General features: G+C 48.4%; 2 protein-coding genes and 1 pseudogene across 15 annotated transcripts in view; 2 read left to right on the top strand and 1 right to left on the bottom strand.

Moving 5' to 3' along the window:
• DNM2 (dynamin 2) overlaps window positions 1-22,415 on the bottom strand; it is a 95,462-nt gene that overhangs the window by 54,261 nt on the left and 18,786 nt on the right. For all 13 annotated transcript variants that reach the window (XM_053583252.1, XM_053583247.1, XM_053583254.1 and 10 more), the window contains exon 2: window positions 4,031-4,104. In XM_053583252.1, coding sequence (XP_053439227.1) covers window positions 4,031-4,104 — 74 coding nt within the window. The remainder of the gene's footprint in view (window positions 1-4,030; window positions 4,105-22,415) is intronic.
• On the top strand, window positions 7,670-9,146 carry LOC128580854 (UPF0547 protein C16orf87-like). Its single transcript, XM_053583329.1, has one exon. It carries the CDS (start codon window positions 7,670-7,672, stop codon window positions 7,850-7,852), a length of 183 nt encoding a protein of 60 aa, XP_053439304.1. The 3' UTR covers window positions 7,853-9,146.
• Window positions 7,937-9,146, top strand: LOC128582462 (UPF0547 protein C16orf87 homolog; annotated as a pseudogene). Its single transcript, XR_008379054.1, has one exon. The product of XR_008379054.1 is annotated as a UPF0547 protein C16orf87 homolog (transcript).

Genomic DNA, 22,415 nt, shown 5'->3' with positions numbered 1-22,415 from the left:
TTCCTCTTCCAGGAATAGGGCTGTGGATAGAGTCTGTCAGGATTCTAGAAGAGCTCTGCCAGAGCCAGGCTCACAGACTCACTGAGGGAAGGTGCTGAATAAGGTAACTCTGCCCACTTCCTGTCCACTAGGTGAGAGGTGACATAGCAGCCCTTAGCGGCTCCTCAGGTGGCACTTACTGGTGCAAGGCCCTGTGCAGGCAAAAAAAGGTAGGCATCCCTGACACTTGGGAGAGACCATTAATAAACCACAAGAGCAGGATGATGTCACATGACATGTGCTACAGGGGAACAAAAGCAGAGTGACCTGGTTGTGGTGCAGATGGGCGTCACCTAGTAGAGAAGGAGGAAGACTGGGCCAGAGTGTTCCAGGTAGGGAGCACAGTGACCACAAAAACCTGAGATGGAGACAGACAAGCTGGGCCAGAGCATCAGGATGGAGATGGTGGCTGCAGCTAGGGACCCGGAGGAGGCGAGGTCCCAGGGATCAGAAAAGCCCAGTCAGGGCCATAAAACCATGAGAAGCAGCCGGGATCAAATTGTGAATCCAGTGGGAAGTCTAGAAGTCAATCCTGACATTTCTTCGCTGGTTGGGTGAGCAAAGTCAAGGTTAAGGCAGTGGGTGGGGTACTCATGAGGCCCCCTCATCCACATTCCACATAGAATACTGACTAGTACCCAGGGCTTAAGAAGCTCAGAGTTCATCTACAGGCCACCAAACATCCTAGAGGTTGTGGTTAGCTGAGGTTTTTAGGTAATTTTTAAACTAAGCTGGTTATGGGGCGGCGCCTACAGCTCAGTGCGTAGGGCGCCAGCCACATATACCGAAGGTGGCAGGTTCAAACCGGGCCCCAGCCAAACTGCAACAAAAAAATAGCTGAGTGTTGTGGTGGGCGCCTATAGTCCCAGCTAGTCAGGAGGCTGAGGCAAGAGAATTGCCTAAGCCCAGGAGTTGGAGGTTGCTGTGAGCTGTGACACCACAGCACTCTACCAAGGGCGATAAAGTGAGATTCTGTCTACAAAAATAAAAATAAACTAAGCTGATTATGTGTAATGGTTCACTGAGACCACTCTGAACAAGTGGAGTCAGGAATCACCGGATGTCACAGGAGTCAGAAAGGTGCACCCAGGCCTTGCCTCTAGGGCGTGGTCTTTGGACTCCAACCTCACAGGAGGAAGCAGGCACACCACAGCCAAATAGGGTTCCATGCCCATAAAGAAGGCACTGTGTGGGCGGCGCCTGTGGCTCAGTGAGTAGGGCGCCAGCCCCATATGCCGAGGGTGGCGGGTTCAAACCCAGCCCCGGCCAAACTGCAACCAAAAAATAGCCGGGCGTTGTGGCGGGCGCCTGTAGTCCCAGCTGCTCGGGAGGCTGAGGCAAGAGAATCGCGTAAGCCCAAGAGTTAGAGGTTGCTGTGAGCCGTGTGACGCCACGGCACTCTACCCGAGGGCGGTACAGTGAGACTCTGTCTCTACAAAAAAAAAAAAAAAAAAAAGAAGGCACTGTGATCACACCCATTTTACAGGGGTGAAGGAAACCAAGGCACAGTGATAGAAGTTACTTGCCCAGGTCTCTGGCCAGCAAAGGGTGGCAGCCTGGCTCCAAGTTCAGTCACCAAGAGCCAGCTTAATGAATTTTCAATCTCTAGGAATAACACAGCCCCATGTAACCCTAGGGCCCCGTAAGCCCAGCAGTCAGAGTTCCACTATGTACCCATCATTCCCCCCTCCTATTAGTAGGACCACCCACCCACCTGCCCCTGCTCAAGTGCCTCTGCTGTTTAGTGCCTGGTCTAGAGGTAACCCTAGACTGCCCTTCACACACTCACACTCTCACACACACATACAAACATTCCTGATACTGCCTGGGCCAGGCCCAATCACCTCTTGCCTGGTGCCACACCAATCTCTCTACCTCTCCTTACCCCTATCCACCCTGCCTCTGTTCCTTTCCCCAACCGTCTCTCCTGAACACAGCAGCCAGAGGGCTGAGCTGGTCTCTCCCTGAGAGGGACTTGATGTGGGGAGCTGTGAGCTAGGAGCCATATAGGGCGGGGGGGTGTCACACACATGTGGAACTCTCCCTACACCCCCTACACGACCCAACAGGATCCAACTATGTGTTCACCTCCACCGGGGTTCCACCCCATCCCCAATGGCCCCCACAACTTTAGTAACTACTCCTGCCACCTCTAAGGTGCCTGGCCTTGGCATTGGCCCCCAAGGTTATTCTCCACTAGCAGCCATAGGGATCTAGTCAAGATACACCTGAGCCCAAGGCCATGTGTCTCTAGAGTGGGCTCAAGGCAGGGCTTTAAAGACAACACTCCCATGTGCCCTCAGGCAAGTGTCAAGGAAGCCCCAACTCCCTCAAAGGTGGGAATGTGAGGAATAGAGATTTACTCCTCTGGTACCTAGCAGGTGCTCCTACCCTTGGTGCCCAGCCAGCAGAGGCTCTTCACAAGATTCTCTCCCCGTGTCTCCTTGTTTTTTTTTTGGTTGCAATTCAGCCGGGGCAGGGTTTGAACCCGCCACCCTCGGTATATGGGGCCGGCGCCTTACCGCCTGAGCCACAGGCGCTGCCCTTGTCTCCTTGTTTTAAATAACATGGTCTTCAGGGCAAGGCAGGCACCATTATCCTCACTGTCACCAGCAGCAGTCTCTCCCTTGAAGCCAGGATTGGAACCCGAGCAGTCTTAGCTCTCCCACTTCCCTGCCCCCAGCAAGGGCAAGCTTTCTCAGGGTGGCTAAGGACCAGCAGCCTTGGCAGCGTCACAGTGGAACTCATTAAAAATGTAGATTCTCAAGATCATTCCCCAACCAGCTGAATGAGAAACAGAAACCCATGTGGGCCGAGCTCCAAAGCATCTGAAATCCCCTGCTCTGCCCTACCCCTTTCTATCAAAAAGGACTGGACAACTGCCCTCAGGGGAAGCAGCCACCCTGGCTGGGCCCTGGCCTATGACACAGCACAGCTCACAAGGAAGAGGCACCTATCAGTGCTGGCTCTCCCTGAGGCCACGCCCACCCACGAAGGACCAAGGTGGGAAGACTGGGCAGGGCATGACTGAGGCCAGATCTGTCTGGGTAGAGATCCCAGATCTGTGGCCCCTGTGGAAACTTGGGTAACCTAGCTAAGCCTCAGTTTCCCCATGTGCAAAACAGGGGTGTGCCAGGTGCCTCTGGCAATTATTTATCAGCGCTTAAAGGACAGATTGGCACACAATGAGTGCTGATATTCCAGGGCAGTGGGGAAGTGTAGGGAGACCCTCCTGACTCTGGAGAAAAGAAGCCATGCCCCCCACCTGCCACTCCCAGCTTCTGGCCCCAGATGCTTTCTGAGGAGGCCCAAGTGAGTTTTGGGCTGGGACACATGGCCACCTCAAGTCAGCCTTGTGTAAGAATACAAATAAACTGAGGCTGAGGAGAGAGTAGGAAAAAGCCCATATATGGGTCACTTTGTGTTGAGTGGGCTGGGTCTCTCCCAACAGTCAATGCCTATTAATCAGAGATGGTGGGAAGGTTGCTCTTATGAAAAAAGAAAGTGAATGACCAATGAGTGTAGTGCAGAGGAGCTATAAGACTAGCCAGATTTCTGAAGACAACTGAGAGCATATTGAGTAGACACTGGGACTCAGAAAACATACAGGAATGACTCCTGTTCTTTGACATGTGGCTCTGACAATATAGGATAGTGTCCTTATTGCACAAGGAGGTACACTTAAGCACTCAGAATGGACATATCACCATGTCTGCTCCTGAATTTGAAAGGGTTCAGCAAAAATGTGTCATCTATGGGATATGGAAAAATAATTACAGCACCTGGCATCCTGGCCACAGTTGAGGGCCTGTGGGGTGTGTGTGGGGAGGTGTTCACTGAGCTGTTTTTCAACTTCCCCAGGCAGGTGAAACATGAATTCAAACCCAAACTACTGCCCAAAATCCAAGTTCCACCCTCAGGCCTGGATCGTCTGGGGCACAAAGTCCACCACGTTCGTTTCCAACTGTAGCCGTGGGCTGCGCCACCATACCTGTTTTTGAGAAGATGAGCTGTAGAACAAGAGGCCGCCGGGTGACAATTCCTGAACCACGGGGAAGGAAGTCCCTGTGAAGGGGGAAAGGGACAGAAATTACTCACAAGTCCTGAGCAGGGGACAGGAAGTGTGACCACACATGGTGCAGCAACTCAGTCTTGCAATTTGGATGACCTCAACAATAACACCAACCCTAGCTGGGCCCTGGGGAGCTCTCTGGTCTTGGAAGGTCTGGGTTAAAGGTCACAGCCAATGGAACTACTTCCCTCAGTACCCCAGTACTCTCAGGGCCATTTTACTTCAGAAGGATCTGGACAATCTCGCCCACATTCAAGAGATAAATCCCTTTCATACATGCATAAAATCAATATAATGTCGTATGTATGACATAAAAGTGAAATAAAACTAGTTAATGGCAACATATGATGTCTATGTCCAAAAATGATACATTATAAGAGTCAGAAGGCAAATCAGAACAGGAACCAATGGCAGACAGAGGGCAGAGAGCTTTCTGGGGTGATGAAAATGTTCTAAAACTGGACCGTGGTGATGTTTTCTAAAATTTGTGGCAAATATATTAAAAATCACTTTTTTTAAATGGGCGAATTTCATACTATGTAAATAACCCCTTAATAGAGCTGTTTAGGAAAAATATATCCCGTGCAAGGTTTGGTGCAGTGGTGTGTGCTTGTAGTTCCCAATACTCAGGAAGGAGGATCACTTAGGCCCAGGAGTTCAAGTCTACCCTGGGCAACATAGCAAAACCTCAATCCCATTTTTTTTTTTTTTGTAGAGACAGAGTCTTACTTTATGGCCCTCGGTAGAGTCCCGTGGCCTCACACAGCTCACAGCAACCTCCAACTCCTGGGCTTAAGCGATTCTCTTGCCTCAGCCTCCCGAGTAGCTGGGACTACAGGTGCCCGCCACAATGCCCAGCTATTTTTTGGTTGCAGTTTGGCCGGGGCCGGGTTTGAACCCGCCACCCTCGGTATATGGGGCTGGTGCCTTACCGACTGAGCCACAGGCGCCGCCCTCAATCCCATTTTTAAAATCCTATGTACCACATATTTCACAATGGAAATGCTACCAGGCACAGACACCCTAGAAGACAGGAAACAGGCCTGCACCAACTTAGTGGTGAAAACGCCTGTATTCTGGCAAGCAGGAAGAACAATAGCCATTCCATGTCATGAGAAGGAAAATGAAAGTGTCCAGCCAGACACTGAAATAGGATCTGTGTTATCAGAATACCTTGAAACCTCACAAGGGACACTGTTGTTTCATATGAAATGGCAAAAGGTGGGCGGTGCCCGTAGCTCAGTTGGTAGAGTGCCAGCCACATACACCCAGGCTGGCAGGTTTGAACCCGGTCCAGGCCAGCAAAATGACAACTGCAACAAAAAAAATAGCCAGGCATTGTGGCAGGTGTCTGTAGTCCCAGCTACTCCAGAGGCTGAGGCAAGAGGATCAAATAAGCCCAGGAGTTTGAGGTGGCTGTGAGCTAGGCTGACCCCACAACACTCTAGCCTGAGCAACAAGACTCTTGTCTCAAAAAAAAAAAAAGGCAAAAGTTTCTAGGCTCAAGAAATTTCAAACAGTATTTGTACCTAGATGGATGTTTGGAGGACAAATGAGTATTGGGCAGATATGTCACCCCCCCCACATAGCAAGACAGTGTTCCAGGTCCCCCACCAAGTGCCACTGGCAGTACTGTCCCTCCTGAGCAGGAGGGTAGCCCTACCAGTGTTGGGAATCTTTGATGAGGGCCCTGGAGGGTCTTGGGAGATGGTTCCCTGGGAGAGTAGTAAGTATGGGACAGGGGCACAGATGCACTCTTGCCACACACATTGCATCATGGGGTTCCCATCTCATAAGCTGCTTCTATAGCACTTCCTCTGGCTGGGTGCATGGATGACCACCCAAAGTCTCAAGGGGCTTGAGGCCCCACCTGTGCAATAAGGGGATCTTGATGGGTGACAGGGCTCTGAGGGCCCCCACAGGAGCAGCCTAGAGTAAACATGATGGGGAGATGGGGATGGCAGGGCTGGGGATTATAATCAGGTAACCTGGTCATCATTCCTAGAGCAAGGCCATTAAGTGGGATTTAGGGACAGCCAGGGGTGACTGCACTGACTCAGGGGAATAATGACAGGGGCCAGATCAAGGGATGGCAGGTACGGATATGGAAGGCAGAGGACTAACCCTGGATAGATCTGGGGTGGCTCAGGAGGTGCACAGCAATGACCTAAGAACAGGCTGGATGGAGAACAGGCTAGGATGGGAGGACCCGAGATGAGGGAGAAGCCCTGAAGAGAACCTTTACGGGGTAAAGCCCTGGCCTCTCCAGTCCTGATGTCCTCAAAATGTGTTCCCAAGAATGACAAAGAGCGGAAGGCACTGCCTGCCCTACATCGAACATGTCATACCACATGCGCCACTTCAACCTCCTGAGCTGTGCTTTCCTCCTGGCAGCCTCCTGTATGGCCAATGAGGAGATGGAGCCATGGGGAGACCATATGATGTAGCCAAGCCATACACTCCAGGTTCCCCCAAGAGAAGACACACATTTATCCCTACCTCCTCAGCACCTGGGAGGTTTGGAAACACAGAGGATGTGGATGCAAAGAACACATACTATGGAAGGAAGAAGGTGGGGTGCTGAGAGTGGTCGAGCAGGGTTCCCTAAGAAGAGGGGATGGGGCAGCAAGACATGCAATCATGAGGCAGAATGAGGGAAAGACCAAGGAGGCCACATGGGGTCACCAACCTCAAAGTTGGCTTGTCGCCATAGCCCTCAGCAAAGGGGGCATCCCTGTTTCTCCTCTTCACAGAGGACACTATTGACACCATGCTCTCCAGAGGCTCTTAACCTTGCAAGCACCACACCAAGCCCTGGCCCTGGCCCCACCCAGAGCCCCAGGCCATCTGGCTGACAGCAGGTACCTGAGAGGCAGCAACAGAGGCATCTGGCACTGCCAGGGATGCAGTGTTTCAGAACCCATGAGCACCAGCCCTGACACAGATTCTCCAGCAATGTGACAGCACATGCCCTTTGCAAGAATACCACCACTCCACCCTGTAGAGACTTCTTTATTCGGAAGGGACAGGGTCTTACTTGGTTGCCCCAGCTAGAGTGCAGTGGCACAATCACAACTCACTGTAACCTCAAACTTCCAAGCTTAAACGATCCTCCTGTCTCAACCTCCCAAGTAGCTGGAACTACAGGCATGAACCATTGCATCCAGCCTGAATCTCAATGACTATTTTTGAAGTGTGCAAGTGAAACACATCAGTGACCAAATAATACAGGAGCAGCAGGTAAACAGAATCATGAGTATCCTACCTGCATGGGACCTCCATGTTTGTTGAGTGTGTCTGAAGTTCATTACTTTTCAGGCCTATAATCCTAACACTCTGGGAGGCTGAGGTGGGTGGATTGCCAGAGCTCATAGGTTTCAAGACCAGCCTGATCTACAGTGAGACCTCATCTGCTGCTCCAGAGGCTGAGGCAAGGGGTTCAGAGTTTGATGTTGCTGTGACCTGTGACGCCATAGTACTCTACTGAGAGAGACAAAGTGAGATTCTATCTCAAAAAAAAAAAAAAAAAAAGAGGGGGTGGCGGCGGCAGCGAGGAGCATGCCCACAACTCAAGCAAAGAAAGTGAAGATGGCCACCAAATCGTGCACCAAGTGCGACCAACAGGTTCCCGTTGCATGTAAATCATGTCCCTGTGGTTACATATTTATTAGCAGAAAACTTTTAAATGCAAAACACTCAGAGAAGTTACCACCTTCTACAGAACCACTTAATAGGCAGTGATGAGTACTTCTGCAGGAGGCACTTCAAGTCTGCTTGCCTTTCATGGAGCAATGTTGGCAGCTGTTGATGTTTAACGCTTAGCTCCTTTACTTCACTGCAGAAAACAAGCATGAGGCCAAGAGGAGGCGAACAGAGAGAGTTAGAAGAGAGAAGATAAATTCTACAGTAAATAAAGATTTAGAAAACAGAAAGAGATCTCCAAGTAACAGCCATTCAGATCATATCAGTTGAGGAAGAGGAAGACCTAAAAGTGCATCTGCTAAAAAACATGAAGAAGAAAGAGAGAAACAAGAAAAGGAAGTTGATATCTACGCTAACCTCTCTGATGAAAAGGCTTTTGTGTTTTCAGTCGCCTTGGCAGAAATAAATAAAAAAATTATCAATCAAAGACTTATCCTCTGATACTTGTCTGCAACACGTGTTGAAACTTTCTTCAGGATTGCATCAGTGAGTTCTTAAACAGGATAGATTCTGAGGAGCATCTGGCTGCATAAGAAAGGCCATTGATCATCTTTTTCCCTGTCATTTAACCTGTGTCACACTTGGAGAGCAAAGCTGTGGGCTTGGTGGACTCTTCTGGGATTTCCTTGTTTACCAAGGAGTATTGTCAGTGTTTTGTGTTTGGGATATAAAAGCAAGTATATTTACGAAGAAAAAGCTGACTGGATATTAAAGGATAAAAAAGGTTAAGGGTGGGGGCAGAGGTGTGAAAACTAGGAAAAATAAAATGCTTGATGCTTTTCAGCTTTGCCACCAGAGATGCAATATTTTAAATAACTGTCAAAGACTTTTTAAAAATATGTATTTCAGCTTTTCAGCCCAACAGATTGCATATATATAGTTCATTTACTTTTAGTAAATTGGCAATTAATGTTTTATTGAATGGGGAATTAAGAATATAAATTGTAAATTTTATCTAAATTGGTTTTTTTCTTGGCCTTTATTTTTATGACTTAAGGTATGAGTTATATTTTAGGAGGTAACTTTCTAGACAGTTTAGAGTTTTGGGTGCTATTTGAAGAAAAACATTTAAGGATATATCATACTTCAGATATAAACACCTTGTTTTTTCTTGAATATAACTTATTGGTTAAAAGAAAATTTTTCTGCTCTCAAGATGGTGCCTGTTAACCTAAACGTAAAGTATATTTATTACATGCAAAATATTTCTTAGTCACTTTTAAGCAGTAATGTTTTATCGGAATGGATATTCATTTATACCTCCCAATAATTATTTAAATTGTTACTTAATCTCACTCTGGAAGAAAAAAATAAACCTTAATACTGAAACTAAAAAAAAAAAAAAGAAGTTCATTAATTTTCATGGTTGACTCAGTTAAGTGCCATTGCATGGACAGCCCACAGTCTGTTCATCCATTCCCATTTCATGGACATCTGGGGTATTTCCTGCTTGGGGCCATTATAGAAATACAAAAATAAATAAATAAATAAATAATGCTGATCTAAACATTCCCATACATGCCATTCATAGACATATGTCCTTGTTTCTCTTGCTGAGTCACAGTGTAGACTTGAACTTGAACCAACAGAACTAGTTTCTGGTGATAGAAATCAGAGCAGTGGTTCTCTTTTTGGAAACTGAAAAGACCAGGAAGTAACTTTCTGAGATAAACACAACATCTTTTATCTTGATCTGACCAGTGGCTACTAGGGCATAAGCGTTTATGAGAAATCAAGGTATATACTTCAGATTTATGCAATTTACAATATCTAAAAACCTCAGGAAAAGGTCACCAGTATAAATAAGTCCAGGAGGACATGCTCGTAAAGATTTAGACACAAGAGTACAGACTAGCCATTCTAATAAAACTTGCCCAACAAAGCTGGGCGCAGTGGCTCACACCAGTAAGTCCAGATACTTGGAAGGTCGAAGTGGGAGGATCACTTGAGGCCAGGAGTTCCAGACTGACCTGAGCAATAGCAAGATCTCATCTCTACAAAAAAATTTGAAAAATTAGCTAAGCTGGATGGCATTCACCTGTGGTCCCAGCTACTCAGGAGGATGAGGCAGGAGAATCGCTTGAGCCCAGGAGTTCAGGGTTGTAGTGAGCTGTGATTACACCACTGCACTCCAACCTGGGCAACAGAGTGAGTTCCCATCTCTGGTAATACTAAAAATTTGCCCATGGAAAAATTAGAACCTTGTTGGCTTTCTAATGAGAAGCAAAATTCAGATCTTAAAGAATTTTAATGTCCAGCAAAGGGGGAGTAGATAAATATAAATTATGGACCATCCATGCCATCGTCTACCTACCTATACACGCGAAAAAGGGCCTGTCATTTCTGGATTGGGAACTTCCTTCTGGGTATTCTAAGTGAGAAAAAAAGGAAAGGTTTGTACTGTTTAGTTTTACTATTTTAAGAACAAAGAAAAAAAGAAAGAAAAGGTTAACAAGAATGGCTGTGTTTTGCTACTAAGAAAACCAAAAAGAAACAAAATAGAACCCTGAATGGGGCCTGACTGGAAGGGAGTCACTGCATGTTCTAGAAAATCTCTTGAGTTTTCTATCATACACATTGTGTTTCCAATTCCAAAAAATCAGATTGTATAAAAAAAAACCAACACATTGTACCCCATATATGCATAAATATATCCATGATCTATGTGTATTTGACTTAATAAAAAAAAAATAAAGAAAGAAAGAACACTTACCAGGGCGGCGCCTGTGGCTCAGTGAGTAGGGCGCCAGCCCCATATACCAAGGGTGGCAGGCTCAAACCTGGCCCCGGCCAAACTGCAACAACAACAACAACAACAACAACAATACCCAGGCGTTGCAGCGAGCGCCTGTAGTCCCAGCTACTCAGGAGGCTGAGGCAAGAGAATCGCCTAAGCCCAATAGTTGGAGGTTGCTGTGAGCTGTGTGATGCCCTGGCACTCTACCGAAGGTAACAAAGTGAGACTCTGTCGAGAGAGAGAGAGGGGGGGGGGGGGGAGAGAGAGAGGGGGAGAGAGAGAAAGAGTAACTAATTGGGTGCCATAGCTCAGTGGTTAGTGTACCAGCACCACACACCAGGACGGTGGGTTCGAACCTCGTCTGGGCCTGATTAACCACTACAACAAAAAACAACAGAGTAACTCATAGCTGTTAGGCGCTCACTACATGAACTTTCCATGGATTAAGCCATTTAAATACGACAAGATCCAACAAGATAGGTCTATCAGCTCCACTTTACAGATGTGACAGAGGCCCAGAGGTTGGACACTACCCAAGGTCATCAGCATCTGGGAGAGGTAGGAACACAGATTCAAACCCATGGCAGCTGAACTCCCTGACCACCAAGCTACCTAGATGGGCGTGACTAAAGCAGATACCTCCGGCAACACTCTCAGCCAGGGCCAGGCTTTAAACTACTGGTGTTAGTATGTGCTATACTATGACTCTGCTTTGGGCGTGTCTTGTCTGAGGTGCCAGGCACCATGAGGACAATGGTGATAGCCCAGAAGCCAGCAGCATCCAGTATAGACAAGGGACATTCAGAGCCTCAGAAGAACATGAGGCGAGTATGATGCCTAATGGAATACTGAGAGCTCCAGGCTCAGGCAGAAGAGTGCCTTGTTCTGGGGCTGAGGCTACAGCAGCGAGTCAGAATGATGAAGAGAGGGCACAACCAAGGCCAAGGAGGCAGAGACTCTGAGGTCAGAGTTGGGCAGGTGTGTGGGGCCCCAAACAGCAACCTGGGATTCATCCAACTACATTCCCAGGAGCTCCTGGACTCCTGGGGGCACAGGGCAGCAGCACTCACCCTCAGACTGGACAGCCCGCCAGAGCTCAGTGAGGAGGGCCTGGCCCACAGGTCCTGCTAGAACACAGGCCTCAGGCCTTTCCAAAACCACCTCCCAAACAGCTCTGCCCAGAACGCTGTCCACCTTTCTGGAAGTGACTAAGCCTCAGTTCTCGGCTTCCTCCTCCCCAATCCCAGATGCACTCAGTGAGTACAGAAAGCCACCTCCCCTCCTCCACTCTCTTCCCTGCTGTCACCCTGTGCTTAGGATGGCCTGACTTCCAAAGTCAGCTCAGCTACCTTCATGGTGACTGTGGGTTGGTTTCCCTGCCTTTCTGTTATTAGAGGCTGAGACAGGAGGATTGTTTGAGACTAGTCTGGGCAACATAGTGAGATCCCTTCTCTAAAAAATTTTTTATACTTAAAAGATCTCGAAAAAATAATACTCTGTTTTATATGGAATCAGAAAAACCTCGAATAGCCAAGATATTACTCACAAATAAAAACAGAGCAGGAGGAATCATGCTACCAGACCTCAGACTATACTATAAATCAATAGTGATCAAAACAGCATGGTCCTGGGGTGGTGCCTGTGGCTGGAGGAGTAAGGCGCTGGCCCCATATATCGGAGGTGGCGGGTTCAAACCTGACCCCGGCCAAAAAAACCCAGCATGGTCCTGGCACAAAAACAGAGAGGTAGATGTATGGAACAGAATAGAGAACCAAGAGATGAACCCAGCTACTTACCGTTATTTGATCTTTGACAAGTCAATTAAAAACATTCGGTGGGGGGCAGCGCCTGTGGCTCAAGGAGTAGGGCGCCGGTCCCAGATGCCAGAGGTGGTGGGTTCAAACCCAGCCCTGGCCAAAAAACAAAAAAAAAAACATTTGGTGGGGAAAAGAGTCCCTATTTAACAAATGGTGCTGGGTGAACAGGCTGGCAACCTGTAGAAGACTGAAACTGGACCCACACCTTTCACCATTAACGAAGTTGGACTCTCACTGGATTAAAGTGAGAGTCTATCTTAGATTTAAACTTAAGACGTGAAACTATAAAAATACTAGAAGAGAGTGTAGGGAAAACCCTTGAAGAAATCGGCCTGGGCAAATATTTTATGAGGAGGACCCCCCGGGCAATTGAAGCAGCTTCAAAAATACATGACTGCGACCTGATCAAACTAAAAACCTTCTGCACAGCCAAGAACACAGTAAATAAAGCAAGCAGACAGCCCTCAGAATGGGAGAAGATATTTGCATTATGTCTCCAACAAAGATTTAATAACCAGAATCCACAGAACTCAAACGTATTAGCAAGAAAAGAACAAATGATCCCATCTCAGTGTGGGCAAGGAACTTGAAGAGAAATTTCTCTGAAGAAGACAGGCACACGGCCTATAGACATATGAAAAAATGCTCATCATCCTTAATCATCAGAGAAATGCAAATCAAAACTACTTTGAAATATCATCTAACTCCAGTAAGATTAGCCCATTATCACAAAATCCCAAGACCAAACAGAGATCTTGGCGTGGATGTGGAGAAAAGGGAACACTTCTACACTGCTGGTGGGAATGCAAACTAATACATTCCTTTTGCAAAGATGTTTGGAGAACACTTAGAGATCAAAAATAGACTTGCCATTCGACCCTACAATTCCTCTACTAGGTATATATCCAGAAGACCAAAAATCACATTATAACAAAGATATTTGTACCAGAATGTTTATTGCAGCCCAAATCATAATTGCTAAGTCATGGAAGAAGCCCAAGGGCCCATGGACCCACGAATGGATTAATATATTGTGGTATATGTACACCATGGAATATTATGCAGCCTTAAAGAAAGATGTTTCTTTTGCTCTTTCATGTTTACATGGATGGAGCTGGCACATTTTCTTCTTAGCAAAGTATCTCAAGAATGGAAGAAAAAAGGGCGGCGCCTGTGGCTCAGTCGGTAAGGCGCCGGCCCCATATACGGAGGGTGGCAGGTTCAAACCCAGCCCTGGCTGAATTGCAACCAAAAAATAGCTGGGCATTGTGGCGGGCGCCTGTAGTCCCAGCTACTCGGGAGGCTGAGGCAAGAGAACTGCTTAAGCCCAGGAGTTGGAGGTTGCTGTGAGCTGTGTGATGCCATGGCACTCTACCGAGGGCCATAAAGTGAGACTCTGTCTCTACAAAAAAAAAAAAAAAAAAAGAATGGAAGAAAAAGTATCCAATGTACTCAGCCCTACTATGAAACTAATTTATTATAGCTTTCATATTAAAGCTATAACCCAATTATAGCCCAAGACTATCTGGAAAGAGGAAAGGGAGAGGAGAGGAGGATGGGTAGAGGGAGGATAATTGGTGGGACCACACAGTGCATCTTACAAGGGTACATGCAAAACTTACTAAATGTAGAATATAAATGCCTTAACAGAATAACTAAGAAAATGCCATGAAGGCTAAGTTAACAAGTTTGATGAAAATATTTCAAATTGTATATAAAACCAGCACATTGTACCCTATGATTGCATTAATGTACACAGCTATGATTTAATAAAAAATAAAAAATGTTTTTTTAAATTAGCCAGGCATGGTGGCACACACCTGTGTAGTGTAGTAGTCCCAGCTACTCCAGAGGCCAATGCAGGAGAAGTGCTTGAGGCCAGAATTCCAGGTTATAATGAGCTACGATCACAACACTGCATGCCAGCCTGGGAGAACCCTCAGTCTCCTTTGGGATCTCTCTGGAACTTTTCTGACTTTTCACCCCTTGCAAGGTCTGTTTCCTCCACCAGGAAACCCTTCCTCACAGGTCTTGTCCACTTCACCGTGGGTAGATGCTGTGGCTTGTGTCCCTCCTCGCAAATGCAAGCCCCTTCCCACTCCCACTAACATAGCCTCTGGGGTGGAGGCAGTCTAGTTAGTGACACGCCAGGACATCCACACCTGGCTGGTTCACTGCTGAAATCTCGAGCTCCTAGAGCAGTGCCTGGAAAACAGGTGCTCATTAAATGCTTGTTGAATGGACAGCAGGAATATGGACACTGGGGCCAAGCCTAGCTCTGTGCTGGACAGGTGTGTGACCCTGCACAGGTTTCTGCCCCTCTCTGGGCATTGGCTCCGCCATCTGTAGGATGCAAGGATGCTACACATACTTTGTGCAGGGTCCAGGCATCTGTGTGGCCTGGCTCAAGTCATTTCACCCTGCCAGAGCCTCCATTGCTGAACTCTAAAATAGGCCACCTCTCCCTGGAAGAGAAGGAGGGCTCCAAGAGGGTGACAGGCAACAGGGAGGGAGAAGTATAGCTAGGAGGTGGCACCCCATCGTACTGGGAGAGACATAGGATAGTTTCCAGATAGATCGGAAGCCTGGAATATTTATTTTCTATCTTTGGGATAGAGTAAAAGGCCCCAGCGGGAGCTCTGTAAATTTCACTCCCATAAGGGTGGGGACAGTCATGGCTACGTGCAGGGACAAACCAGGCCCCAATCCCCCAGGCCTTCCCAGGGAAGGGAGAACAAACAGATAAGTGAGCAGAAGGTGACTTAGCAGATGACCCCAAGCTGGTGCCCAGGGGCCAGGCCATACTACACTTGAGCAATCTAGAGATGGTGGAGGGCGGCCAAAAGCCCCGAGGAGGGATCTCTTCCTCATCACCATATGTGATGGGTCCATTCAGGCAGTTTCTCAAAGCCTGAATGTGGCTGGGTGGACTCATAAAATACCATGGGCAGACTTGAGCATGGTGCTAGCAGTGGCCATAGGAATAGCCCTCAACAGGATTCATACACTCCAGGACCCTGTGGGCACCCAGCCCCTCCTCCCAGGGCTCTTATAGGCCTTCTCTCAGGCCGGTTCTAACCCCATCTTAGGGGACATCTCAGCAAATCCACCCCAAAGGGATGGTACCAGGGCCTAATAGCCCCATTTCACAGATGGGAAGACTAGGGCTCAGAATTTCAGAATTTGTCCAGGCTCTTCAGTGAGGGAGGAGCAGAGTCCAGACAGGAACACTACAGAGGCATATTCCCCAGTCACCCTCATCCACCCAGGGGCCTCCTTTATGGTCTTGCTAGAGCAGAAATATAGCTCCATACTCAGCCATGGAGCCTCCACGTGAGACACACACCACCCCCAAGACCCTACCCAGGTCCTGCCTCTCCCCAAATGCCTATTGGCTCCTTCCCACAATGTCCATTGGTCACCTGGCATGGACACACAGCCCATACTCAGTGACCTCAAGCAGGTGCTGTGCATCCTTGTGGTAACACCAAGGGGCAAGCAGGGGAGCATGTCCCTAACTCAGGCTGCACACCTGGGGTTTCTCCCATGCTGTCCAGCAATAAGCACTGGTGGCTTCGCCTCCAAATGGAACCTGAATCCACCCACTTCCCCCTACACCCAAGGGTGTCAGCAGGTCCATTATCACCTGCCTAGACCAATGTAGTTGCACGCCTCCCCCAGAGTCTGTCCCTCCTGACAGGGCACAGAGCACCTGTTGTACACCAAGTCAGCACATTTTCCTCTTTTGTTACGAGCCCTCCCAGGGCTCCCACCTTATTCAGGGCCAAAGTTCAAGTCCTCTCTGCACCCCACCAGGCCCTGCATGATCTCCTGCCCCCACGCCCATCACCTCCCCGCACTTATCCCTTGGCTCAGTCTGCTCCAGCCACACCATCCTCAGTGTTTCCCAAACACACTGGGCACAGCCCTGCCTCAGGGCCTTTACACAGGCTGCCCTGTGGGCCTGGAACTTTCACATAGCGGACAGCCTCCTCCCATGAAACACCTCCCTCTCTCACTCAACACCCTGTTCAATTCTCAATGCCACTCATAACTGACACTTCCCAGTTTCCTGATTCATTCAGAGAGCTGTGTCCCTGCTCCCACCTTACAACCCATTAGATCGTCAGCCTCAGGGAAACAGGGGCTTGAGTCTAGCATGTTGGTGGCTCTCTCCCCAGCACCCACTACAGAGCCGGGCATGAGGCAGGTAACCAAATCTGGTAAAATGAAGAACCAAATCTGCCATTTTGCAGACGGGAGACTGAGGCTTTGACAGTGCCTGCAGGGTTATATCTCACCCACTCCAGCTTTTCACAACATTCCCAGCCAGCAGCTCCTCCCTCCCTAGGAATGCTATCCCTCCCAGAGCGAGCTCACACCTGTCCCTCCTAGAGCTCCCTCCCTCCCAGAGCGAGCCCAGACACTTAGCATTAATGTTACCTACTCCCTAGTTTCATCTGAGGGACAGACCAGACTGGCACCAAAAGCAGGAAGTGGCCTGTGGCAATTTGTGGTGGCTCTGGGACTCTCCAAACCCTATTGCAATACAGATACCATCATTTCCTTTCTGGACAGGTCAGGTCAACTTTTGGTGCCTCAATTTCTTCATTTGTTAAGTAGAGATGTGATGGGGCGGCGCCTGTGGCTCAGTGAGTAGGGCGCCGGCCCCATATGCTGAGGGTGGCAGGTTCAAACTCAGCCCCGGCCAAACTGCAACAAAAAAATAGCCGGGTGCTGTGGCGGGCACCTGTAGTCCTAGCTACTTGGGAGGCTGAGGCAAGAGAATTGCTTAAGCCCAGGAGCTGGAGGTTGCTGTGAGCTGTGTGATGCCACGGCACTCTACCAAGGGCCATAAAGTGAGACTCTGTCTCTACAAAAAAAAAAAAAGTAGAGATGTGATGCCACCTGTCCCAGATGGGAGTTGGAAGGGTTTGCAGAAAGAGTACCCTCCCATCCAATAAAAATAAAAATACATGAGACTAGGATCACAACGTTCCTCTACTCATAATCTTGAGGGCTCCAAAGGGCTCCCATAGTCCTGTTACCCTCCTGCCCCCTCCCTCCCTCCAGAGAAGAGACAAAACATGCTCCTCCTGGGGCCTTTGCATGTGCCAGTCACATGCCTGGAGTGACCTTCTGCTCTAAGCATTTCAATAATCCTTGCTCCCTGTGGTTATCCAGGCCTCAGCTCAGAAGCCACCTCCTTAGAGAGAGGCCTGTCTCCTGCTTATCCCCACTCCCAGGGCAACAAAAAGACAGAGGTGATAGCTCTCTCCCCAGTACCCAGACTGCAGGTACACAGAAGATATCCCACATTTGACAGCTCCCTGCAGCAACCCATCATGACCTAAATGCCCATTACCAGGGAATTGGCTAAATCAATCTTAGGAACTAGTCTGGGAAGCAATCTAGGCTGTAGTGCTAAAAAGCCAAGTGCAATGAGCACACTAGAGTATACCTGGAAGATGATATCCTCCAATTTGGTGTCACAGCTCACAGCAACCTCAAACTCTTGGGCGTAAGTGATCCTCTTCCCTCAGCCTCCCAAGTAGCTGGGACTACAGGAGCCTGCCACAACACTTGGCTATTTTTTTGAGATAGGGTCTGGTATTTGTTTTCTATAGACAAGAGTCTGACTCTTTATCACCCAACCTGAGCTGGAGTGCAGTGGCACAGTCATAGCTCAATATAGCCTGGAACTCCCAGTCCCAAACGAGCCTCCCCCTACCCCTCTAAGCGGTTGTGCTACCACAGGCATGTGCCACCACACTGGGCTATTTTCAAATTTGTTTTTTTTTTTTGAAACAGTCTCAAGGTGTCGCCCTGGGTAGAATGCTATGGCACCATAGCTCACAGCAACCTCCAACTTATGGGCTCAGGCAATCCTCTTGCCTCAGTTTTTCCATTTTTAGTAGAGATGGGGTCTTGCTTTTATCTCAGGCTGGTATTGAATTTTTGAGCTCAACCAGTCCACCCACCTCAGCCTCCCAGAGGCATGAGCTACCATGCCCAGCCAATTGTCTAATTTTTTTGTCCAGGCAAGGAATCTCACTATGTTGCCCAGGCAAAATAATGTTCCTCCCACCTCAGCCTCCCACAATGCCAGATTCACAGGCATGAGCCATCACACCCGGCCTAATCTAGGATTATTCTACACATGTTCACATTTCTTGCCTGTGTATGAATATCAGGCTTGGTAGAGGCCATGTGAGGAGGGGCAACAGGAAACTTCACTTTATAGTTTCCAACGTGATTTGAATTTCAGTCTTTTATAGCATTTTTTATAACTTTGACAACTTTGATCACAGGCAAATATTTACCTTGTAACTTCTCAGTTGTACTGGAAACCCCAAAGTAACCATCTGAAGGCAGCCTTGTAGGGTAGAGTTAGGAGTTCTGGGTTTCCAAGTTGGAGCATTTTAGAGGGTGAAGAGAAATACTCCAATTTGGAAACCCAGAACTCCCAACTTTACCCTACAAGGCTGCCTACAAAGTGGTCCCGACTTAGCCATTCCCTGCCTGGTCCTGCTACTGGCCATGCTGTGTGACAGCAAAATTTCTCCTATCTAGGCCCTGCTCTGTAAAACAGGGTGGTGGTGTTAGGGGTTAAGGAGTGAAGATGAGTACCCTGTGCAAAGTGAATTTTCACCACCTCTGCAGACTTTACTTATGCCCCACATGTGAATTCCCAGCTCAGCATTTGTCCCCACCCTGAGGGCCCAAGTAAACCAGTGAGGCACCACTGAGGAATCCTAGTGTTCCAGAGCGAGCCTCTGAGCGGGGCCCTTCCCTTCCAGGAGAGTGGGTAGTACCCTCTCCCAAACATCTCTCCTTCCCTCCGTGTCAGAGCCCCTCCCAGCATGAGGAAGCCATGCCACAGAAAACAGCCCAGGACCACCTAGATCACAGTGTCGCACACTTTCCTCCCTCCCTACCCCACCCCAAAAGCTACCCTCTCAGCAGATGCCTCCAACACACCCAGAAGCTCCCTTCCCTCCTCTTGGCTCTACCCTATGTCCTGAGGTGAGATCCCATGGGGCAGGGGCCTCCCCCAGTCTCTTATTCCCACCTCTGCCCCTGCCCTGTGGGCTTTTCAAACAAAGTCGGGTCACACCTTGCAGTGTGCTTAAATCCCACCCATGCCTTCCACTGCCCTTGGAACAAAGTCCTGAATCCCTGTTTCCTCCCAGTGACCCTCAAGCACCTCCCTGACATTCCCAGTTCCTTCCTGTGGCTCCATTCACCCTCAGCCCCTCAATGTGCAACAACTCAGTAGGCACATTCCTGCCCCATGGCCGACACCTCCACCTGGACAGCTCTGCCACCAGATGCCCAAATGGTGCCCTCCATTCTTCCTTCAGATGCTGGCTCTGAAGAGAGGAAGGCGAGTCTCAAGTTCCTTACAGGGACAATTTGGCAAGCAGATCTTTGGGCGAAGAGTCTGCAGCCCACAGCCTCACTGTGTGACCACTGCAAGGATCAACACTTTTCTGGAACTCAGTTTCTTTGTCTATAAAGTGGGGCTAATAACAGTGATGACCCACAGGCTAGTAGGAAGGATGAGTCACAGGAAGCCCAGGGCCTGGCATATATAGAATCCCATTCCATAAGACTGGTTCCTGAAAGTGACAGAAGGGAGCATGACATCAGCTCCTATTAACACCTAGACCAGAGGTTCTCAACCTGTGGACTGGGACCCACAGGAACTGTATTAAAGGCTCGCAGCATTAGGAAGGTTGAGAACCACTGACCTAGCCAAACACAAATCCTCCTTCAAACAGCCTTTCCTGGGGCACCTGACAATCTTATGCTAAATCTGTTTCCTCTCCAATACAGTAGCCTACTTCAGGGGATCCCCCCTAAACATAGATAGCAGAAGCACAAGGCTGCCAAACCCCAAGGCTCTGACAGGAGGCAGAAACTAGAATCAAACTAAAAATGGACCTTATGAGAGCAACTGGCTTAGTAGGACCAGGCCAGGCCTAGGAATACCATGCAGCTATAAAAAGCAAAGTAAGGGAAAAATGGGCAATCAAACTATAATAGTTGGAAACCTCACTATCTCCCTTTTAATAATGGATGGAACAACCTAACAAAAGATAAAGAAACAGAAAATATGAACAATACTATAAACCAGAGGTTCTCAACCTGTGGGTCGCGACCCATAGGATCTGTATTAAAGGGTTGCATGCAGCATTAGGAAAGTTGAGAACCGCTGCCATAAATGAGTAAGACCAGATATATATGGAATATTCCACCCAACAGTAAAATATACATTCTTATCAAGTGTACCTGGAAATCTCTCCAGGATAGACAATGTTTGAGGACAAGGCATAAAAAAATATTCAATAAATTTGAAAGAGGCCGGGCACGGTGGCTCACACCTGTAATCTCAGCACTCAAGAGAATTACTTGAGCCGAAGAGTTAGAGGTTGCTGTGAGCTATGACACCACATCACTCTACCGGGGGCGATAAAGTGAGACTGTCTCAAAAAAAATAAAAATAAAATGAAATAAAATAAAAATTCTTTTTTTTTTTTTTTTTTGTAGAGACAGAGTCTCACTTTATGGCCTTCGGTAGAGTGCCGTGGCTTCACACAGCTCACAGCAACCTCCAACTCCTGGGGCTTAAGCGATCCTCTTGCCTCAGCCTCCCGAGTAGCTGGGACTACAGGCGCCCGCCACAACGCCCGGTTATTTTTTTGGTTGCAGTTTGGCCGGGGCAGGGCTTGAACCCGCCACCCTTGGCATATGGGGCCGGCGCCTTACCGACTGAGCCACAGGCGCCGCCCAAAATAAAAATTCTTTTGCATAAGAGCAACTCTCTTTTTTTTTTTTGGCCGGGGCTAGGTTTGAACCCGCCACCTCCGGCATATGGGACCAGTGCCCTACTCCTTGAGCCACAGGCGCCGCCCAAGAGCAACTCTCTTAAACCAGCCCAGTGCTCACTAAAATGCACTGGAATTACTTGGGTGGTAAAGACAGGGGAACACTAGGGATCCAGCAGAGATGCTATTCCTTCTGCAAAAGGACACAAATGTCACTTTGGTGGCTTTTATAGTCTTGGTTCAATGCCCATAGCTCAGTGGTTAGGGTGCCGGCCACATATGCGGAGGCTGGTAGGTTCGAAACTGGTCAGGGCCTGCTAAACAACAATGACAAATGCAACAAAAAAATAGCTGGGCCTTGTGGTGGGTGCCTGAAGTTCTCTAAATAAATAAATAAATAGGAACTGCACAAATATGGCTGATTGATTTCTTTTTCTTTTTTTATTTTTTTTTTTTTGAGACAAGAGTCACAGTTGGTCACCCTTGGTAGAATGCCGTGGCATCTTAGCTCACAGCAACCTCAAACTTTTGGGTTAAAGTGATCTTCTTGCCTCAGCCTCCCAAGTAGCTGGGACCATAAGCGCCCACCACAAAACCTGGCTATTTTTTAGAGACAGCGTCTCGCTCTAGCTCAGGCTGGTCCCAAACTTGTGAGCTCAGGCAATCCACCAGCCTTGGCCTCCCAGAGCCACCTCTGCTGATTAATTTCTGACAAAGGCAATTAAACAAAGGTGGTCTTTTAAATAAATGGTACTTTAAAAATTAGACCTTCAGGGGCGGCGCCTGTGGCTCAGTGAGTAGGGTGCTGGCCCTATATGCCGAGGGTGGTGGGTTCAAATCCAGCCCCGGTCAAACAAACTGCAACAAAAAAATAGCCAGGCGTTGTGGCGGGCGCCTGTAGTCCCAGCTGCTTGGGAGGCTGAGACAAGAGAATCGCGTAAGCCCAAGAGTTAGAGGTTGCTGTGAGCCGTGTGACCTCATGGCACTCTACCGGAGGGCGGTACATTGAGACTCTGTCTCTACAAAAAAAAAAAAAAAATTAGACCTTCAGGCTCGGTGCCCGTAGCACTGTGGTTACGGTGCCAGCAACACACACTGAGGGTGGAGAGTTCAATCCCAGCCTGGGCCAGCTAAATAACAATTACAACTGCAACAAAAATAGCCAGGCGTTGTGGCCAGCACCTGTAGTCCCAGCTACTCGGGAGGCTGAGGCAAGA

This window comes from Nycticebus coucang, chromosome 3 (genome assembly GCF_027406575.1).
Source record: "Nycticebus coucang isolate mNycCou1 chromosome 3, mNycCou1.pri, whole genome shotgun sequence".
NCBI lineage: Eukaryota > Metazoa > Chordata > Mammalia > Primates > Lorisidae > Nycticebus > Nycticebus coucang.
Note: the sequence above shows the minus strand (reverse complement) of the source record. Positions and strands in the feature narration are given on the sequence as shown.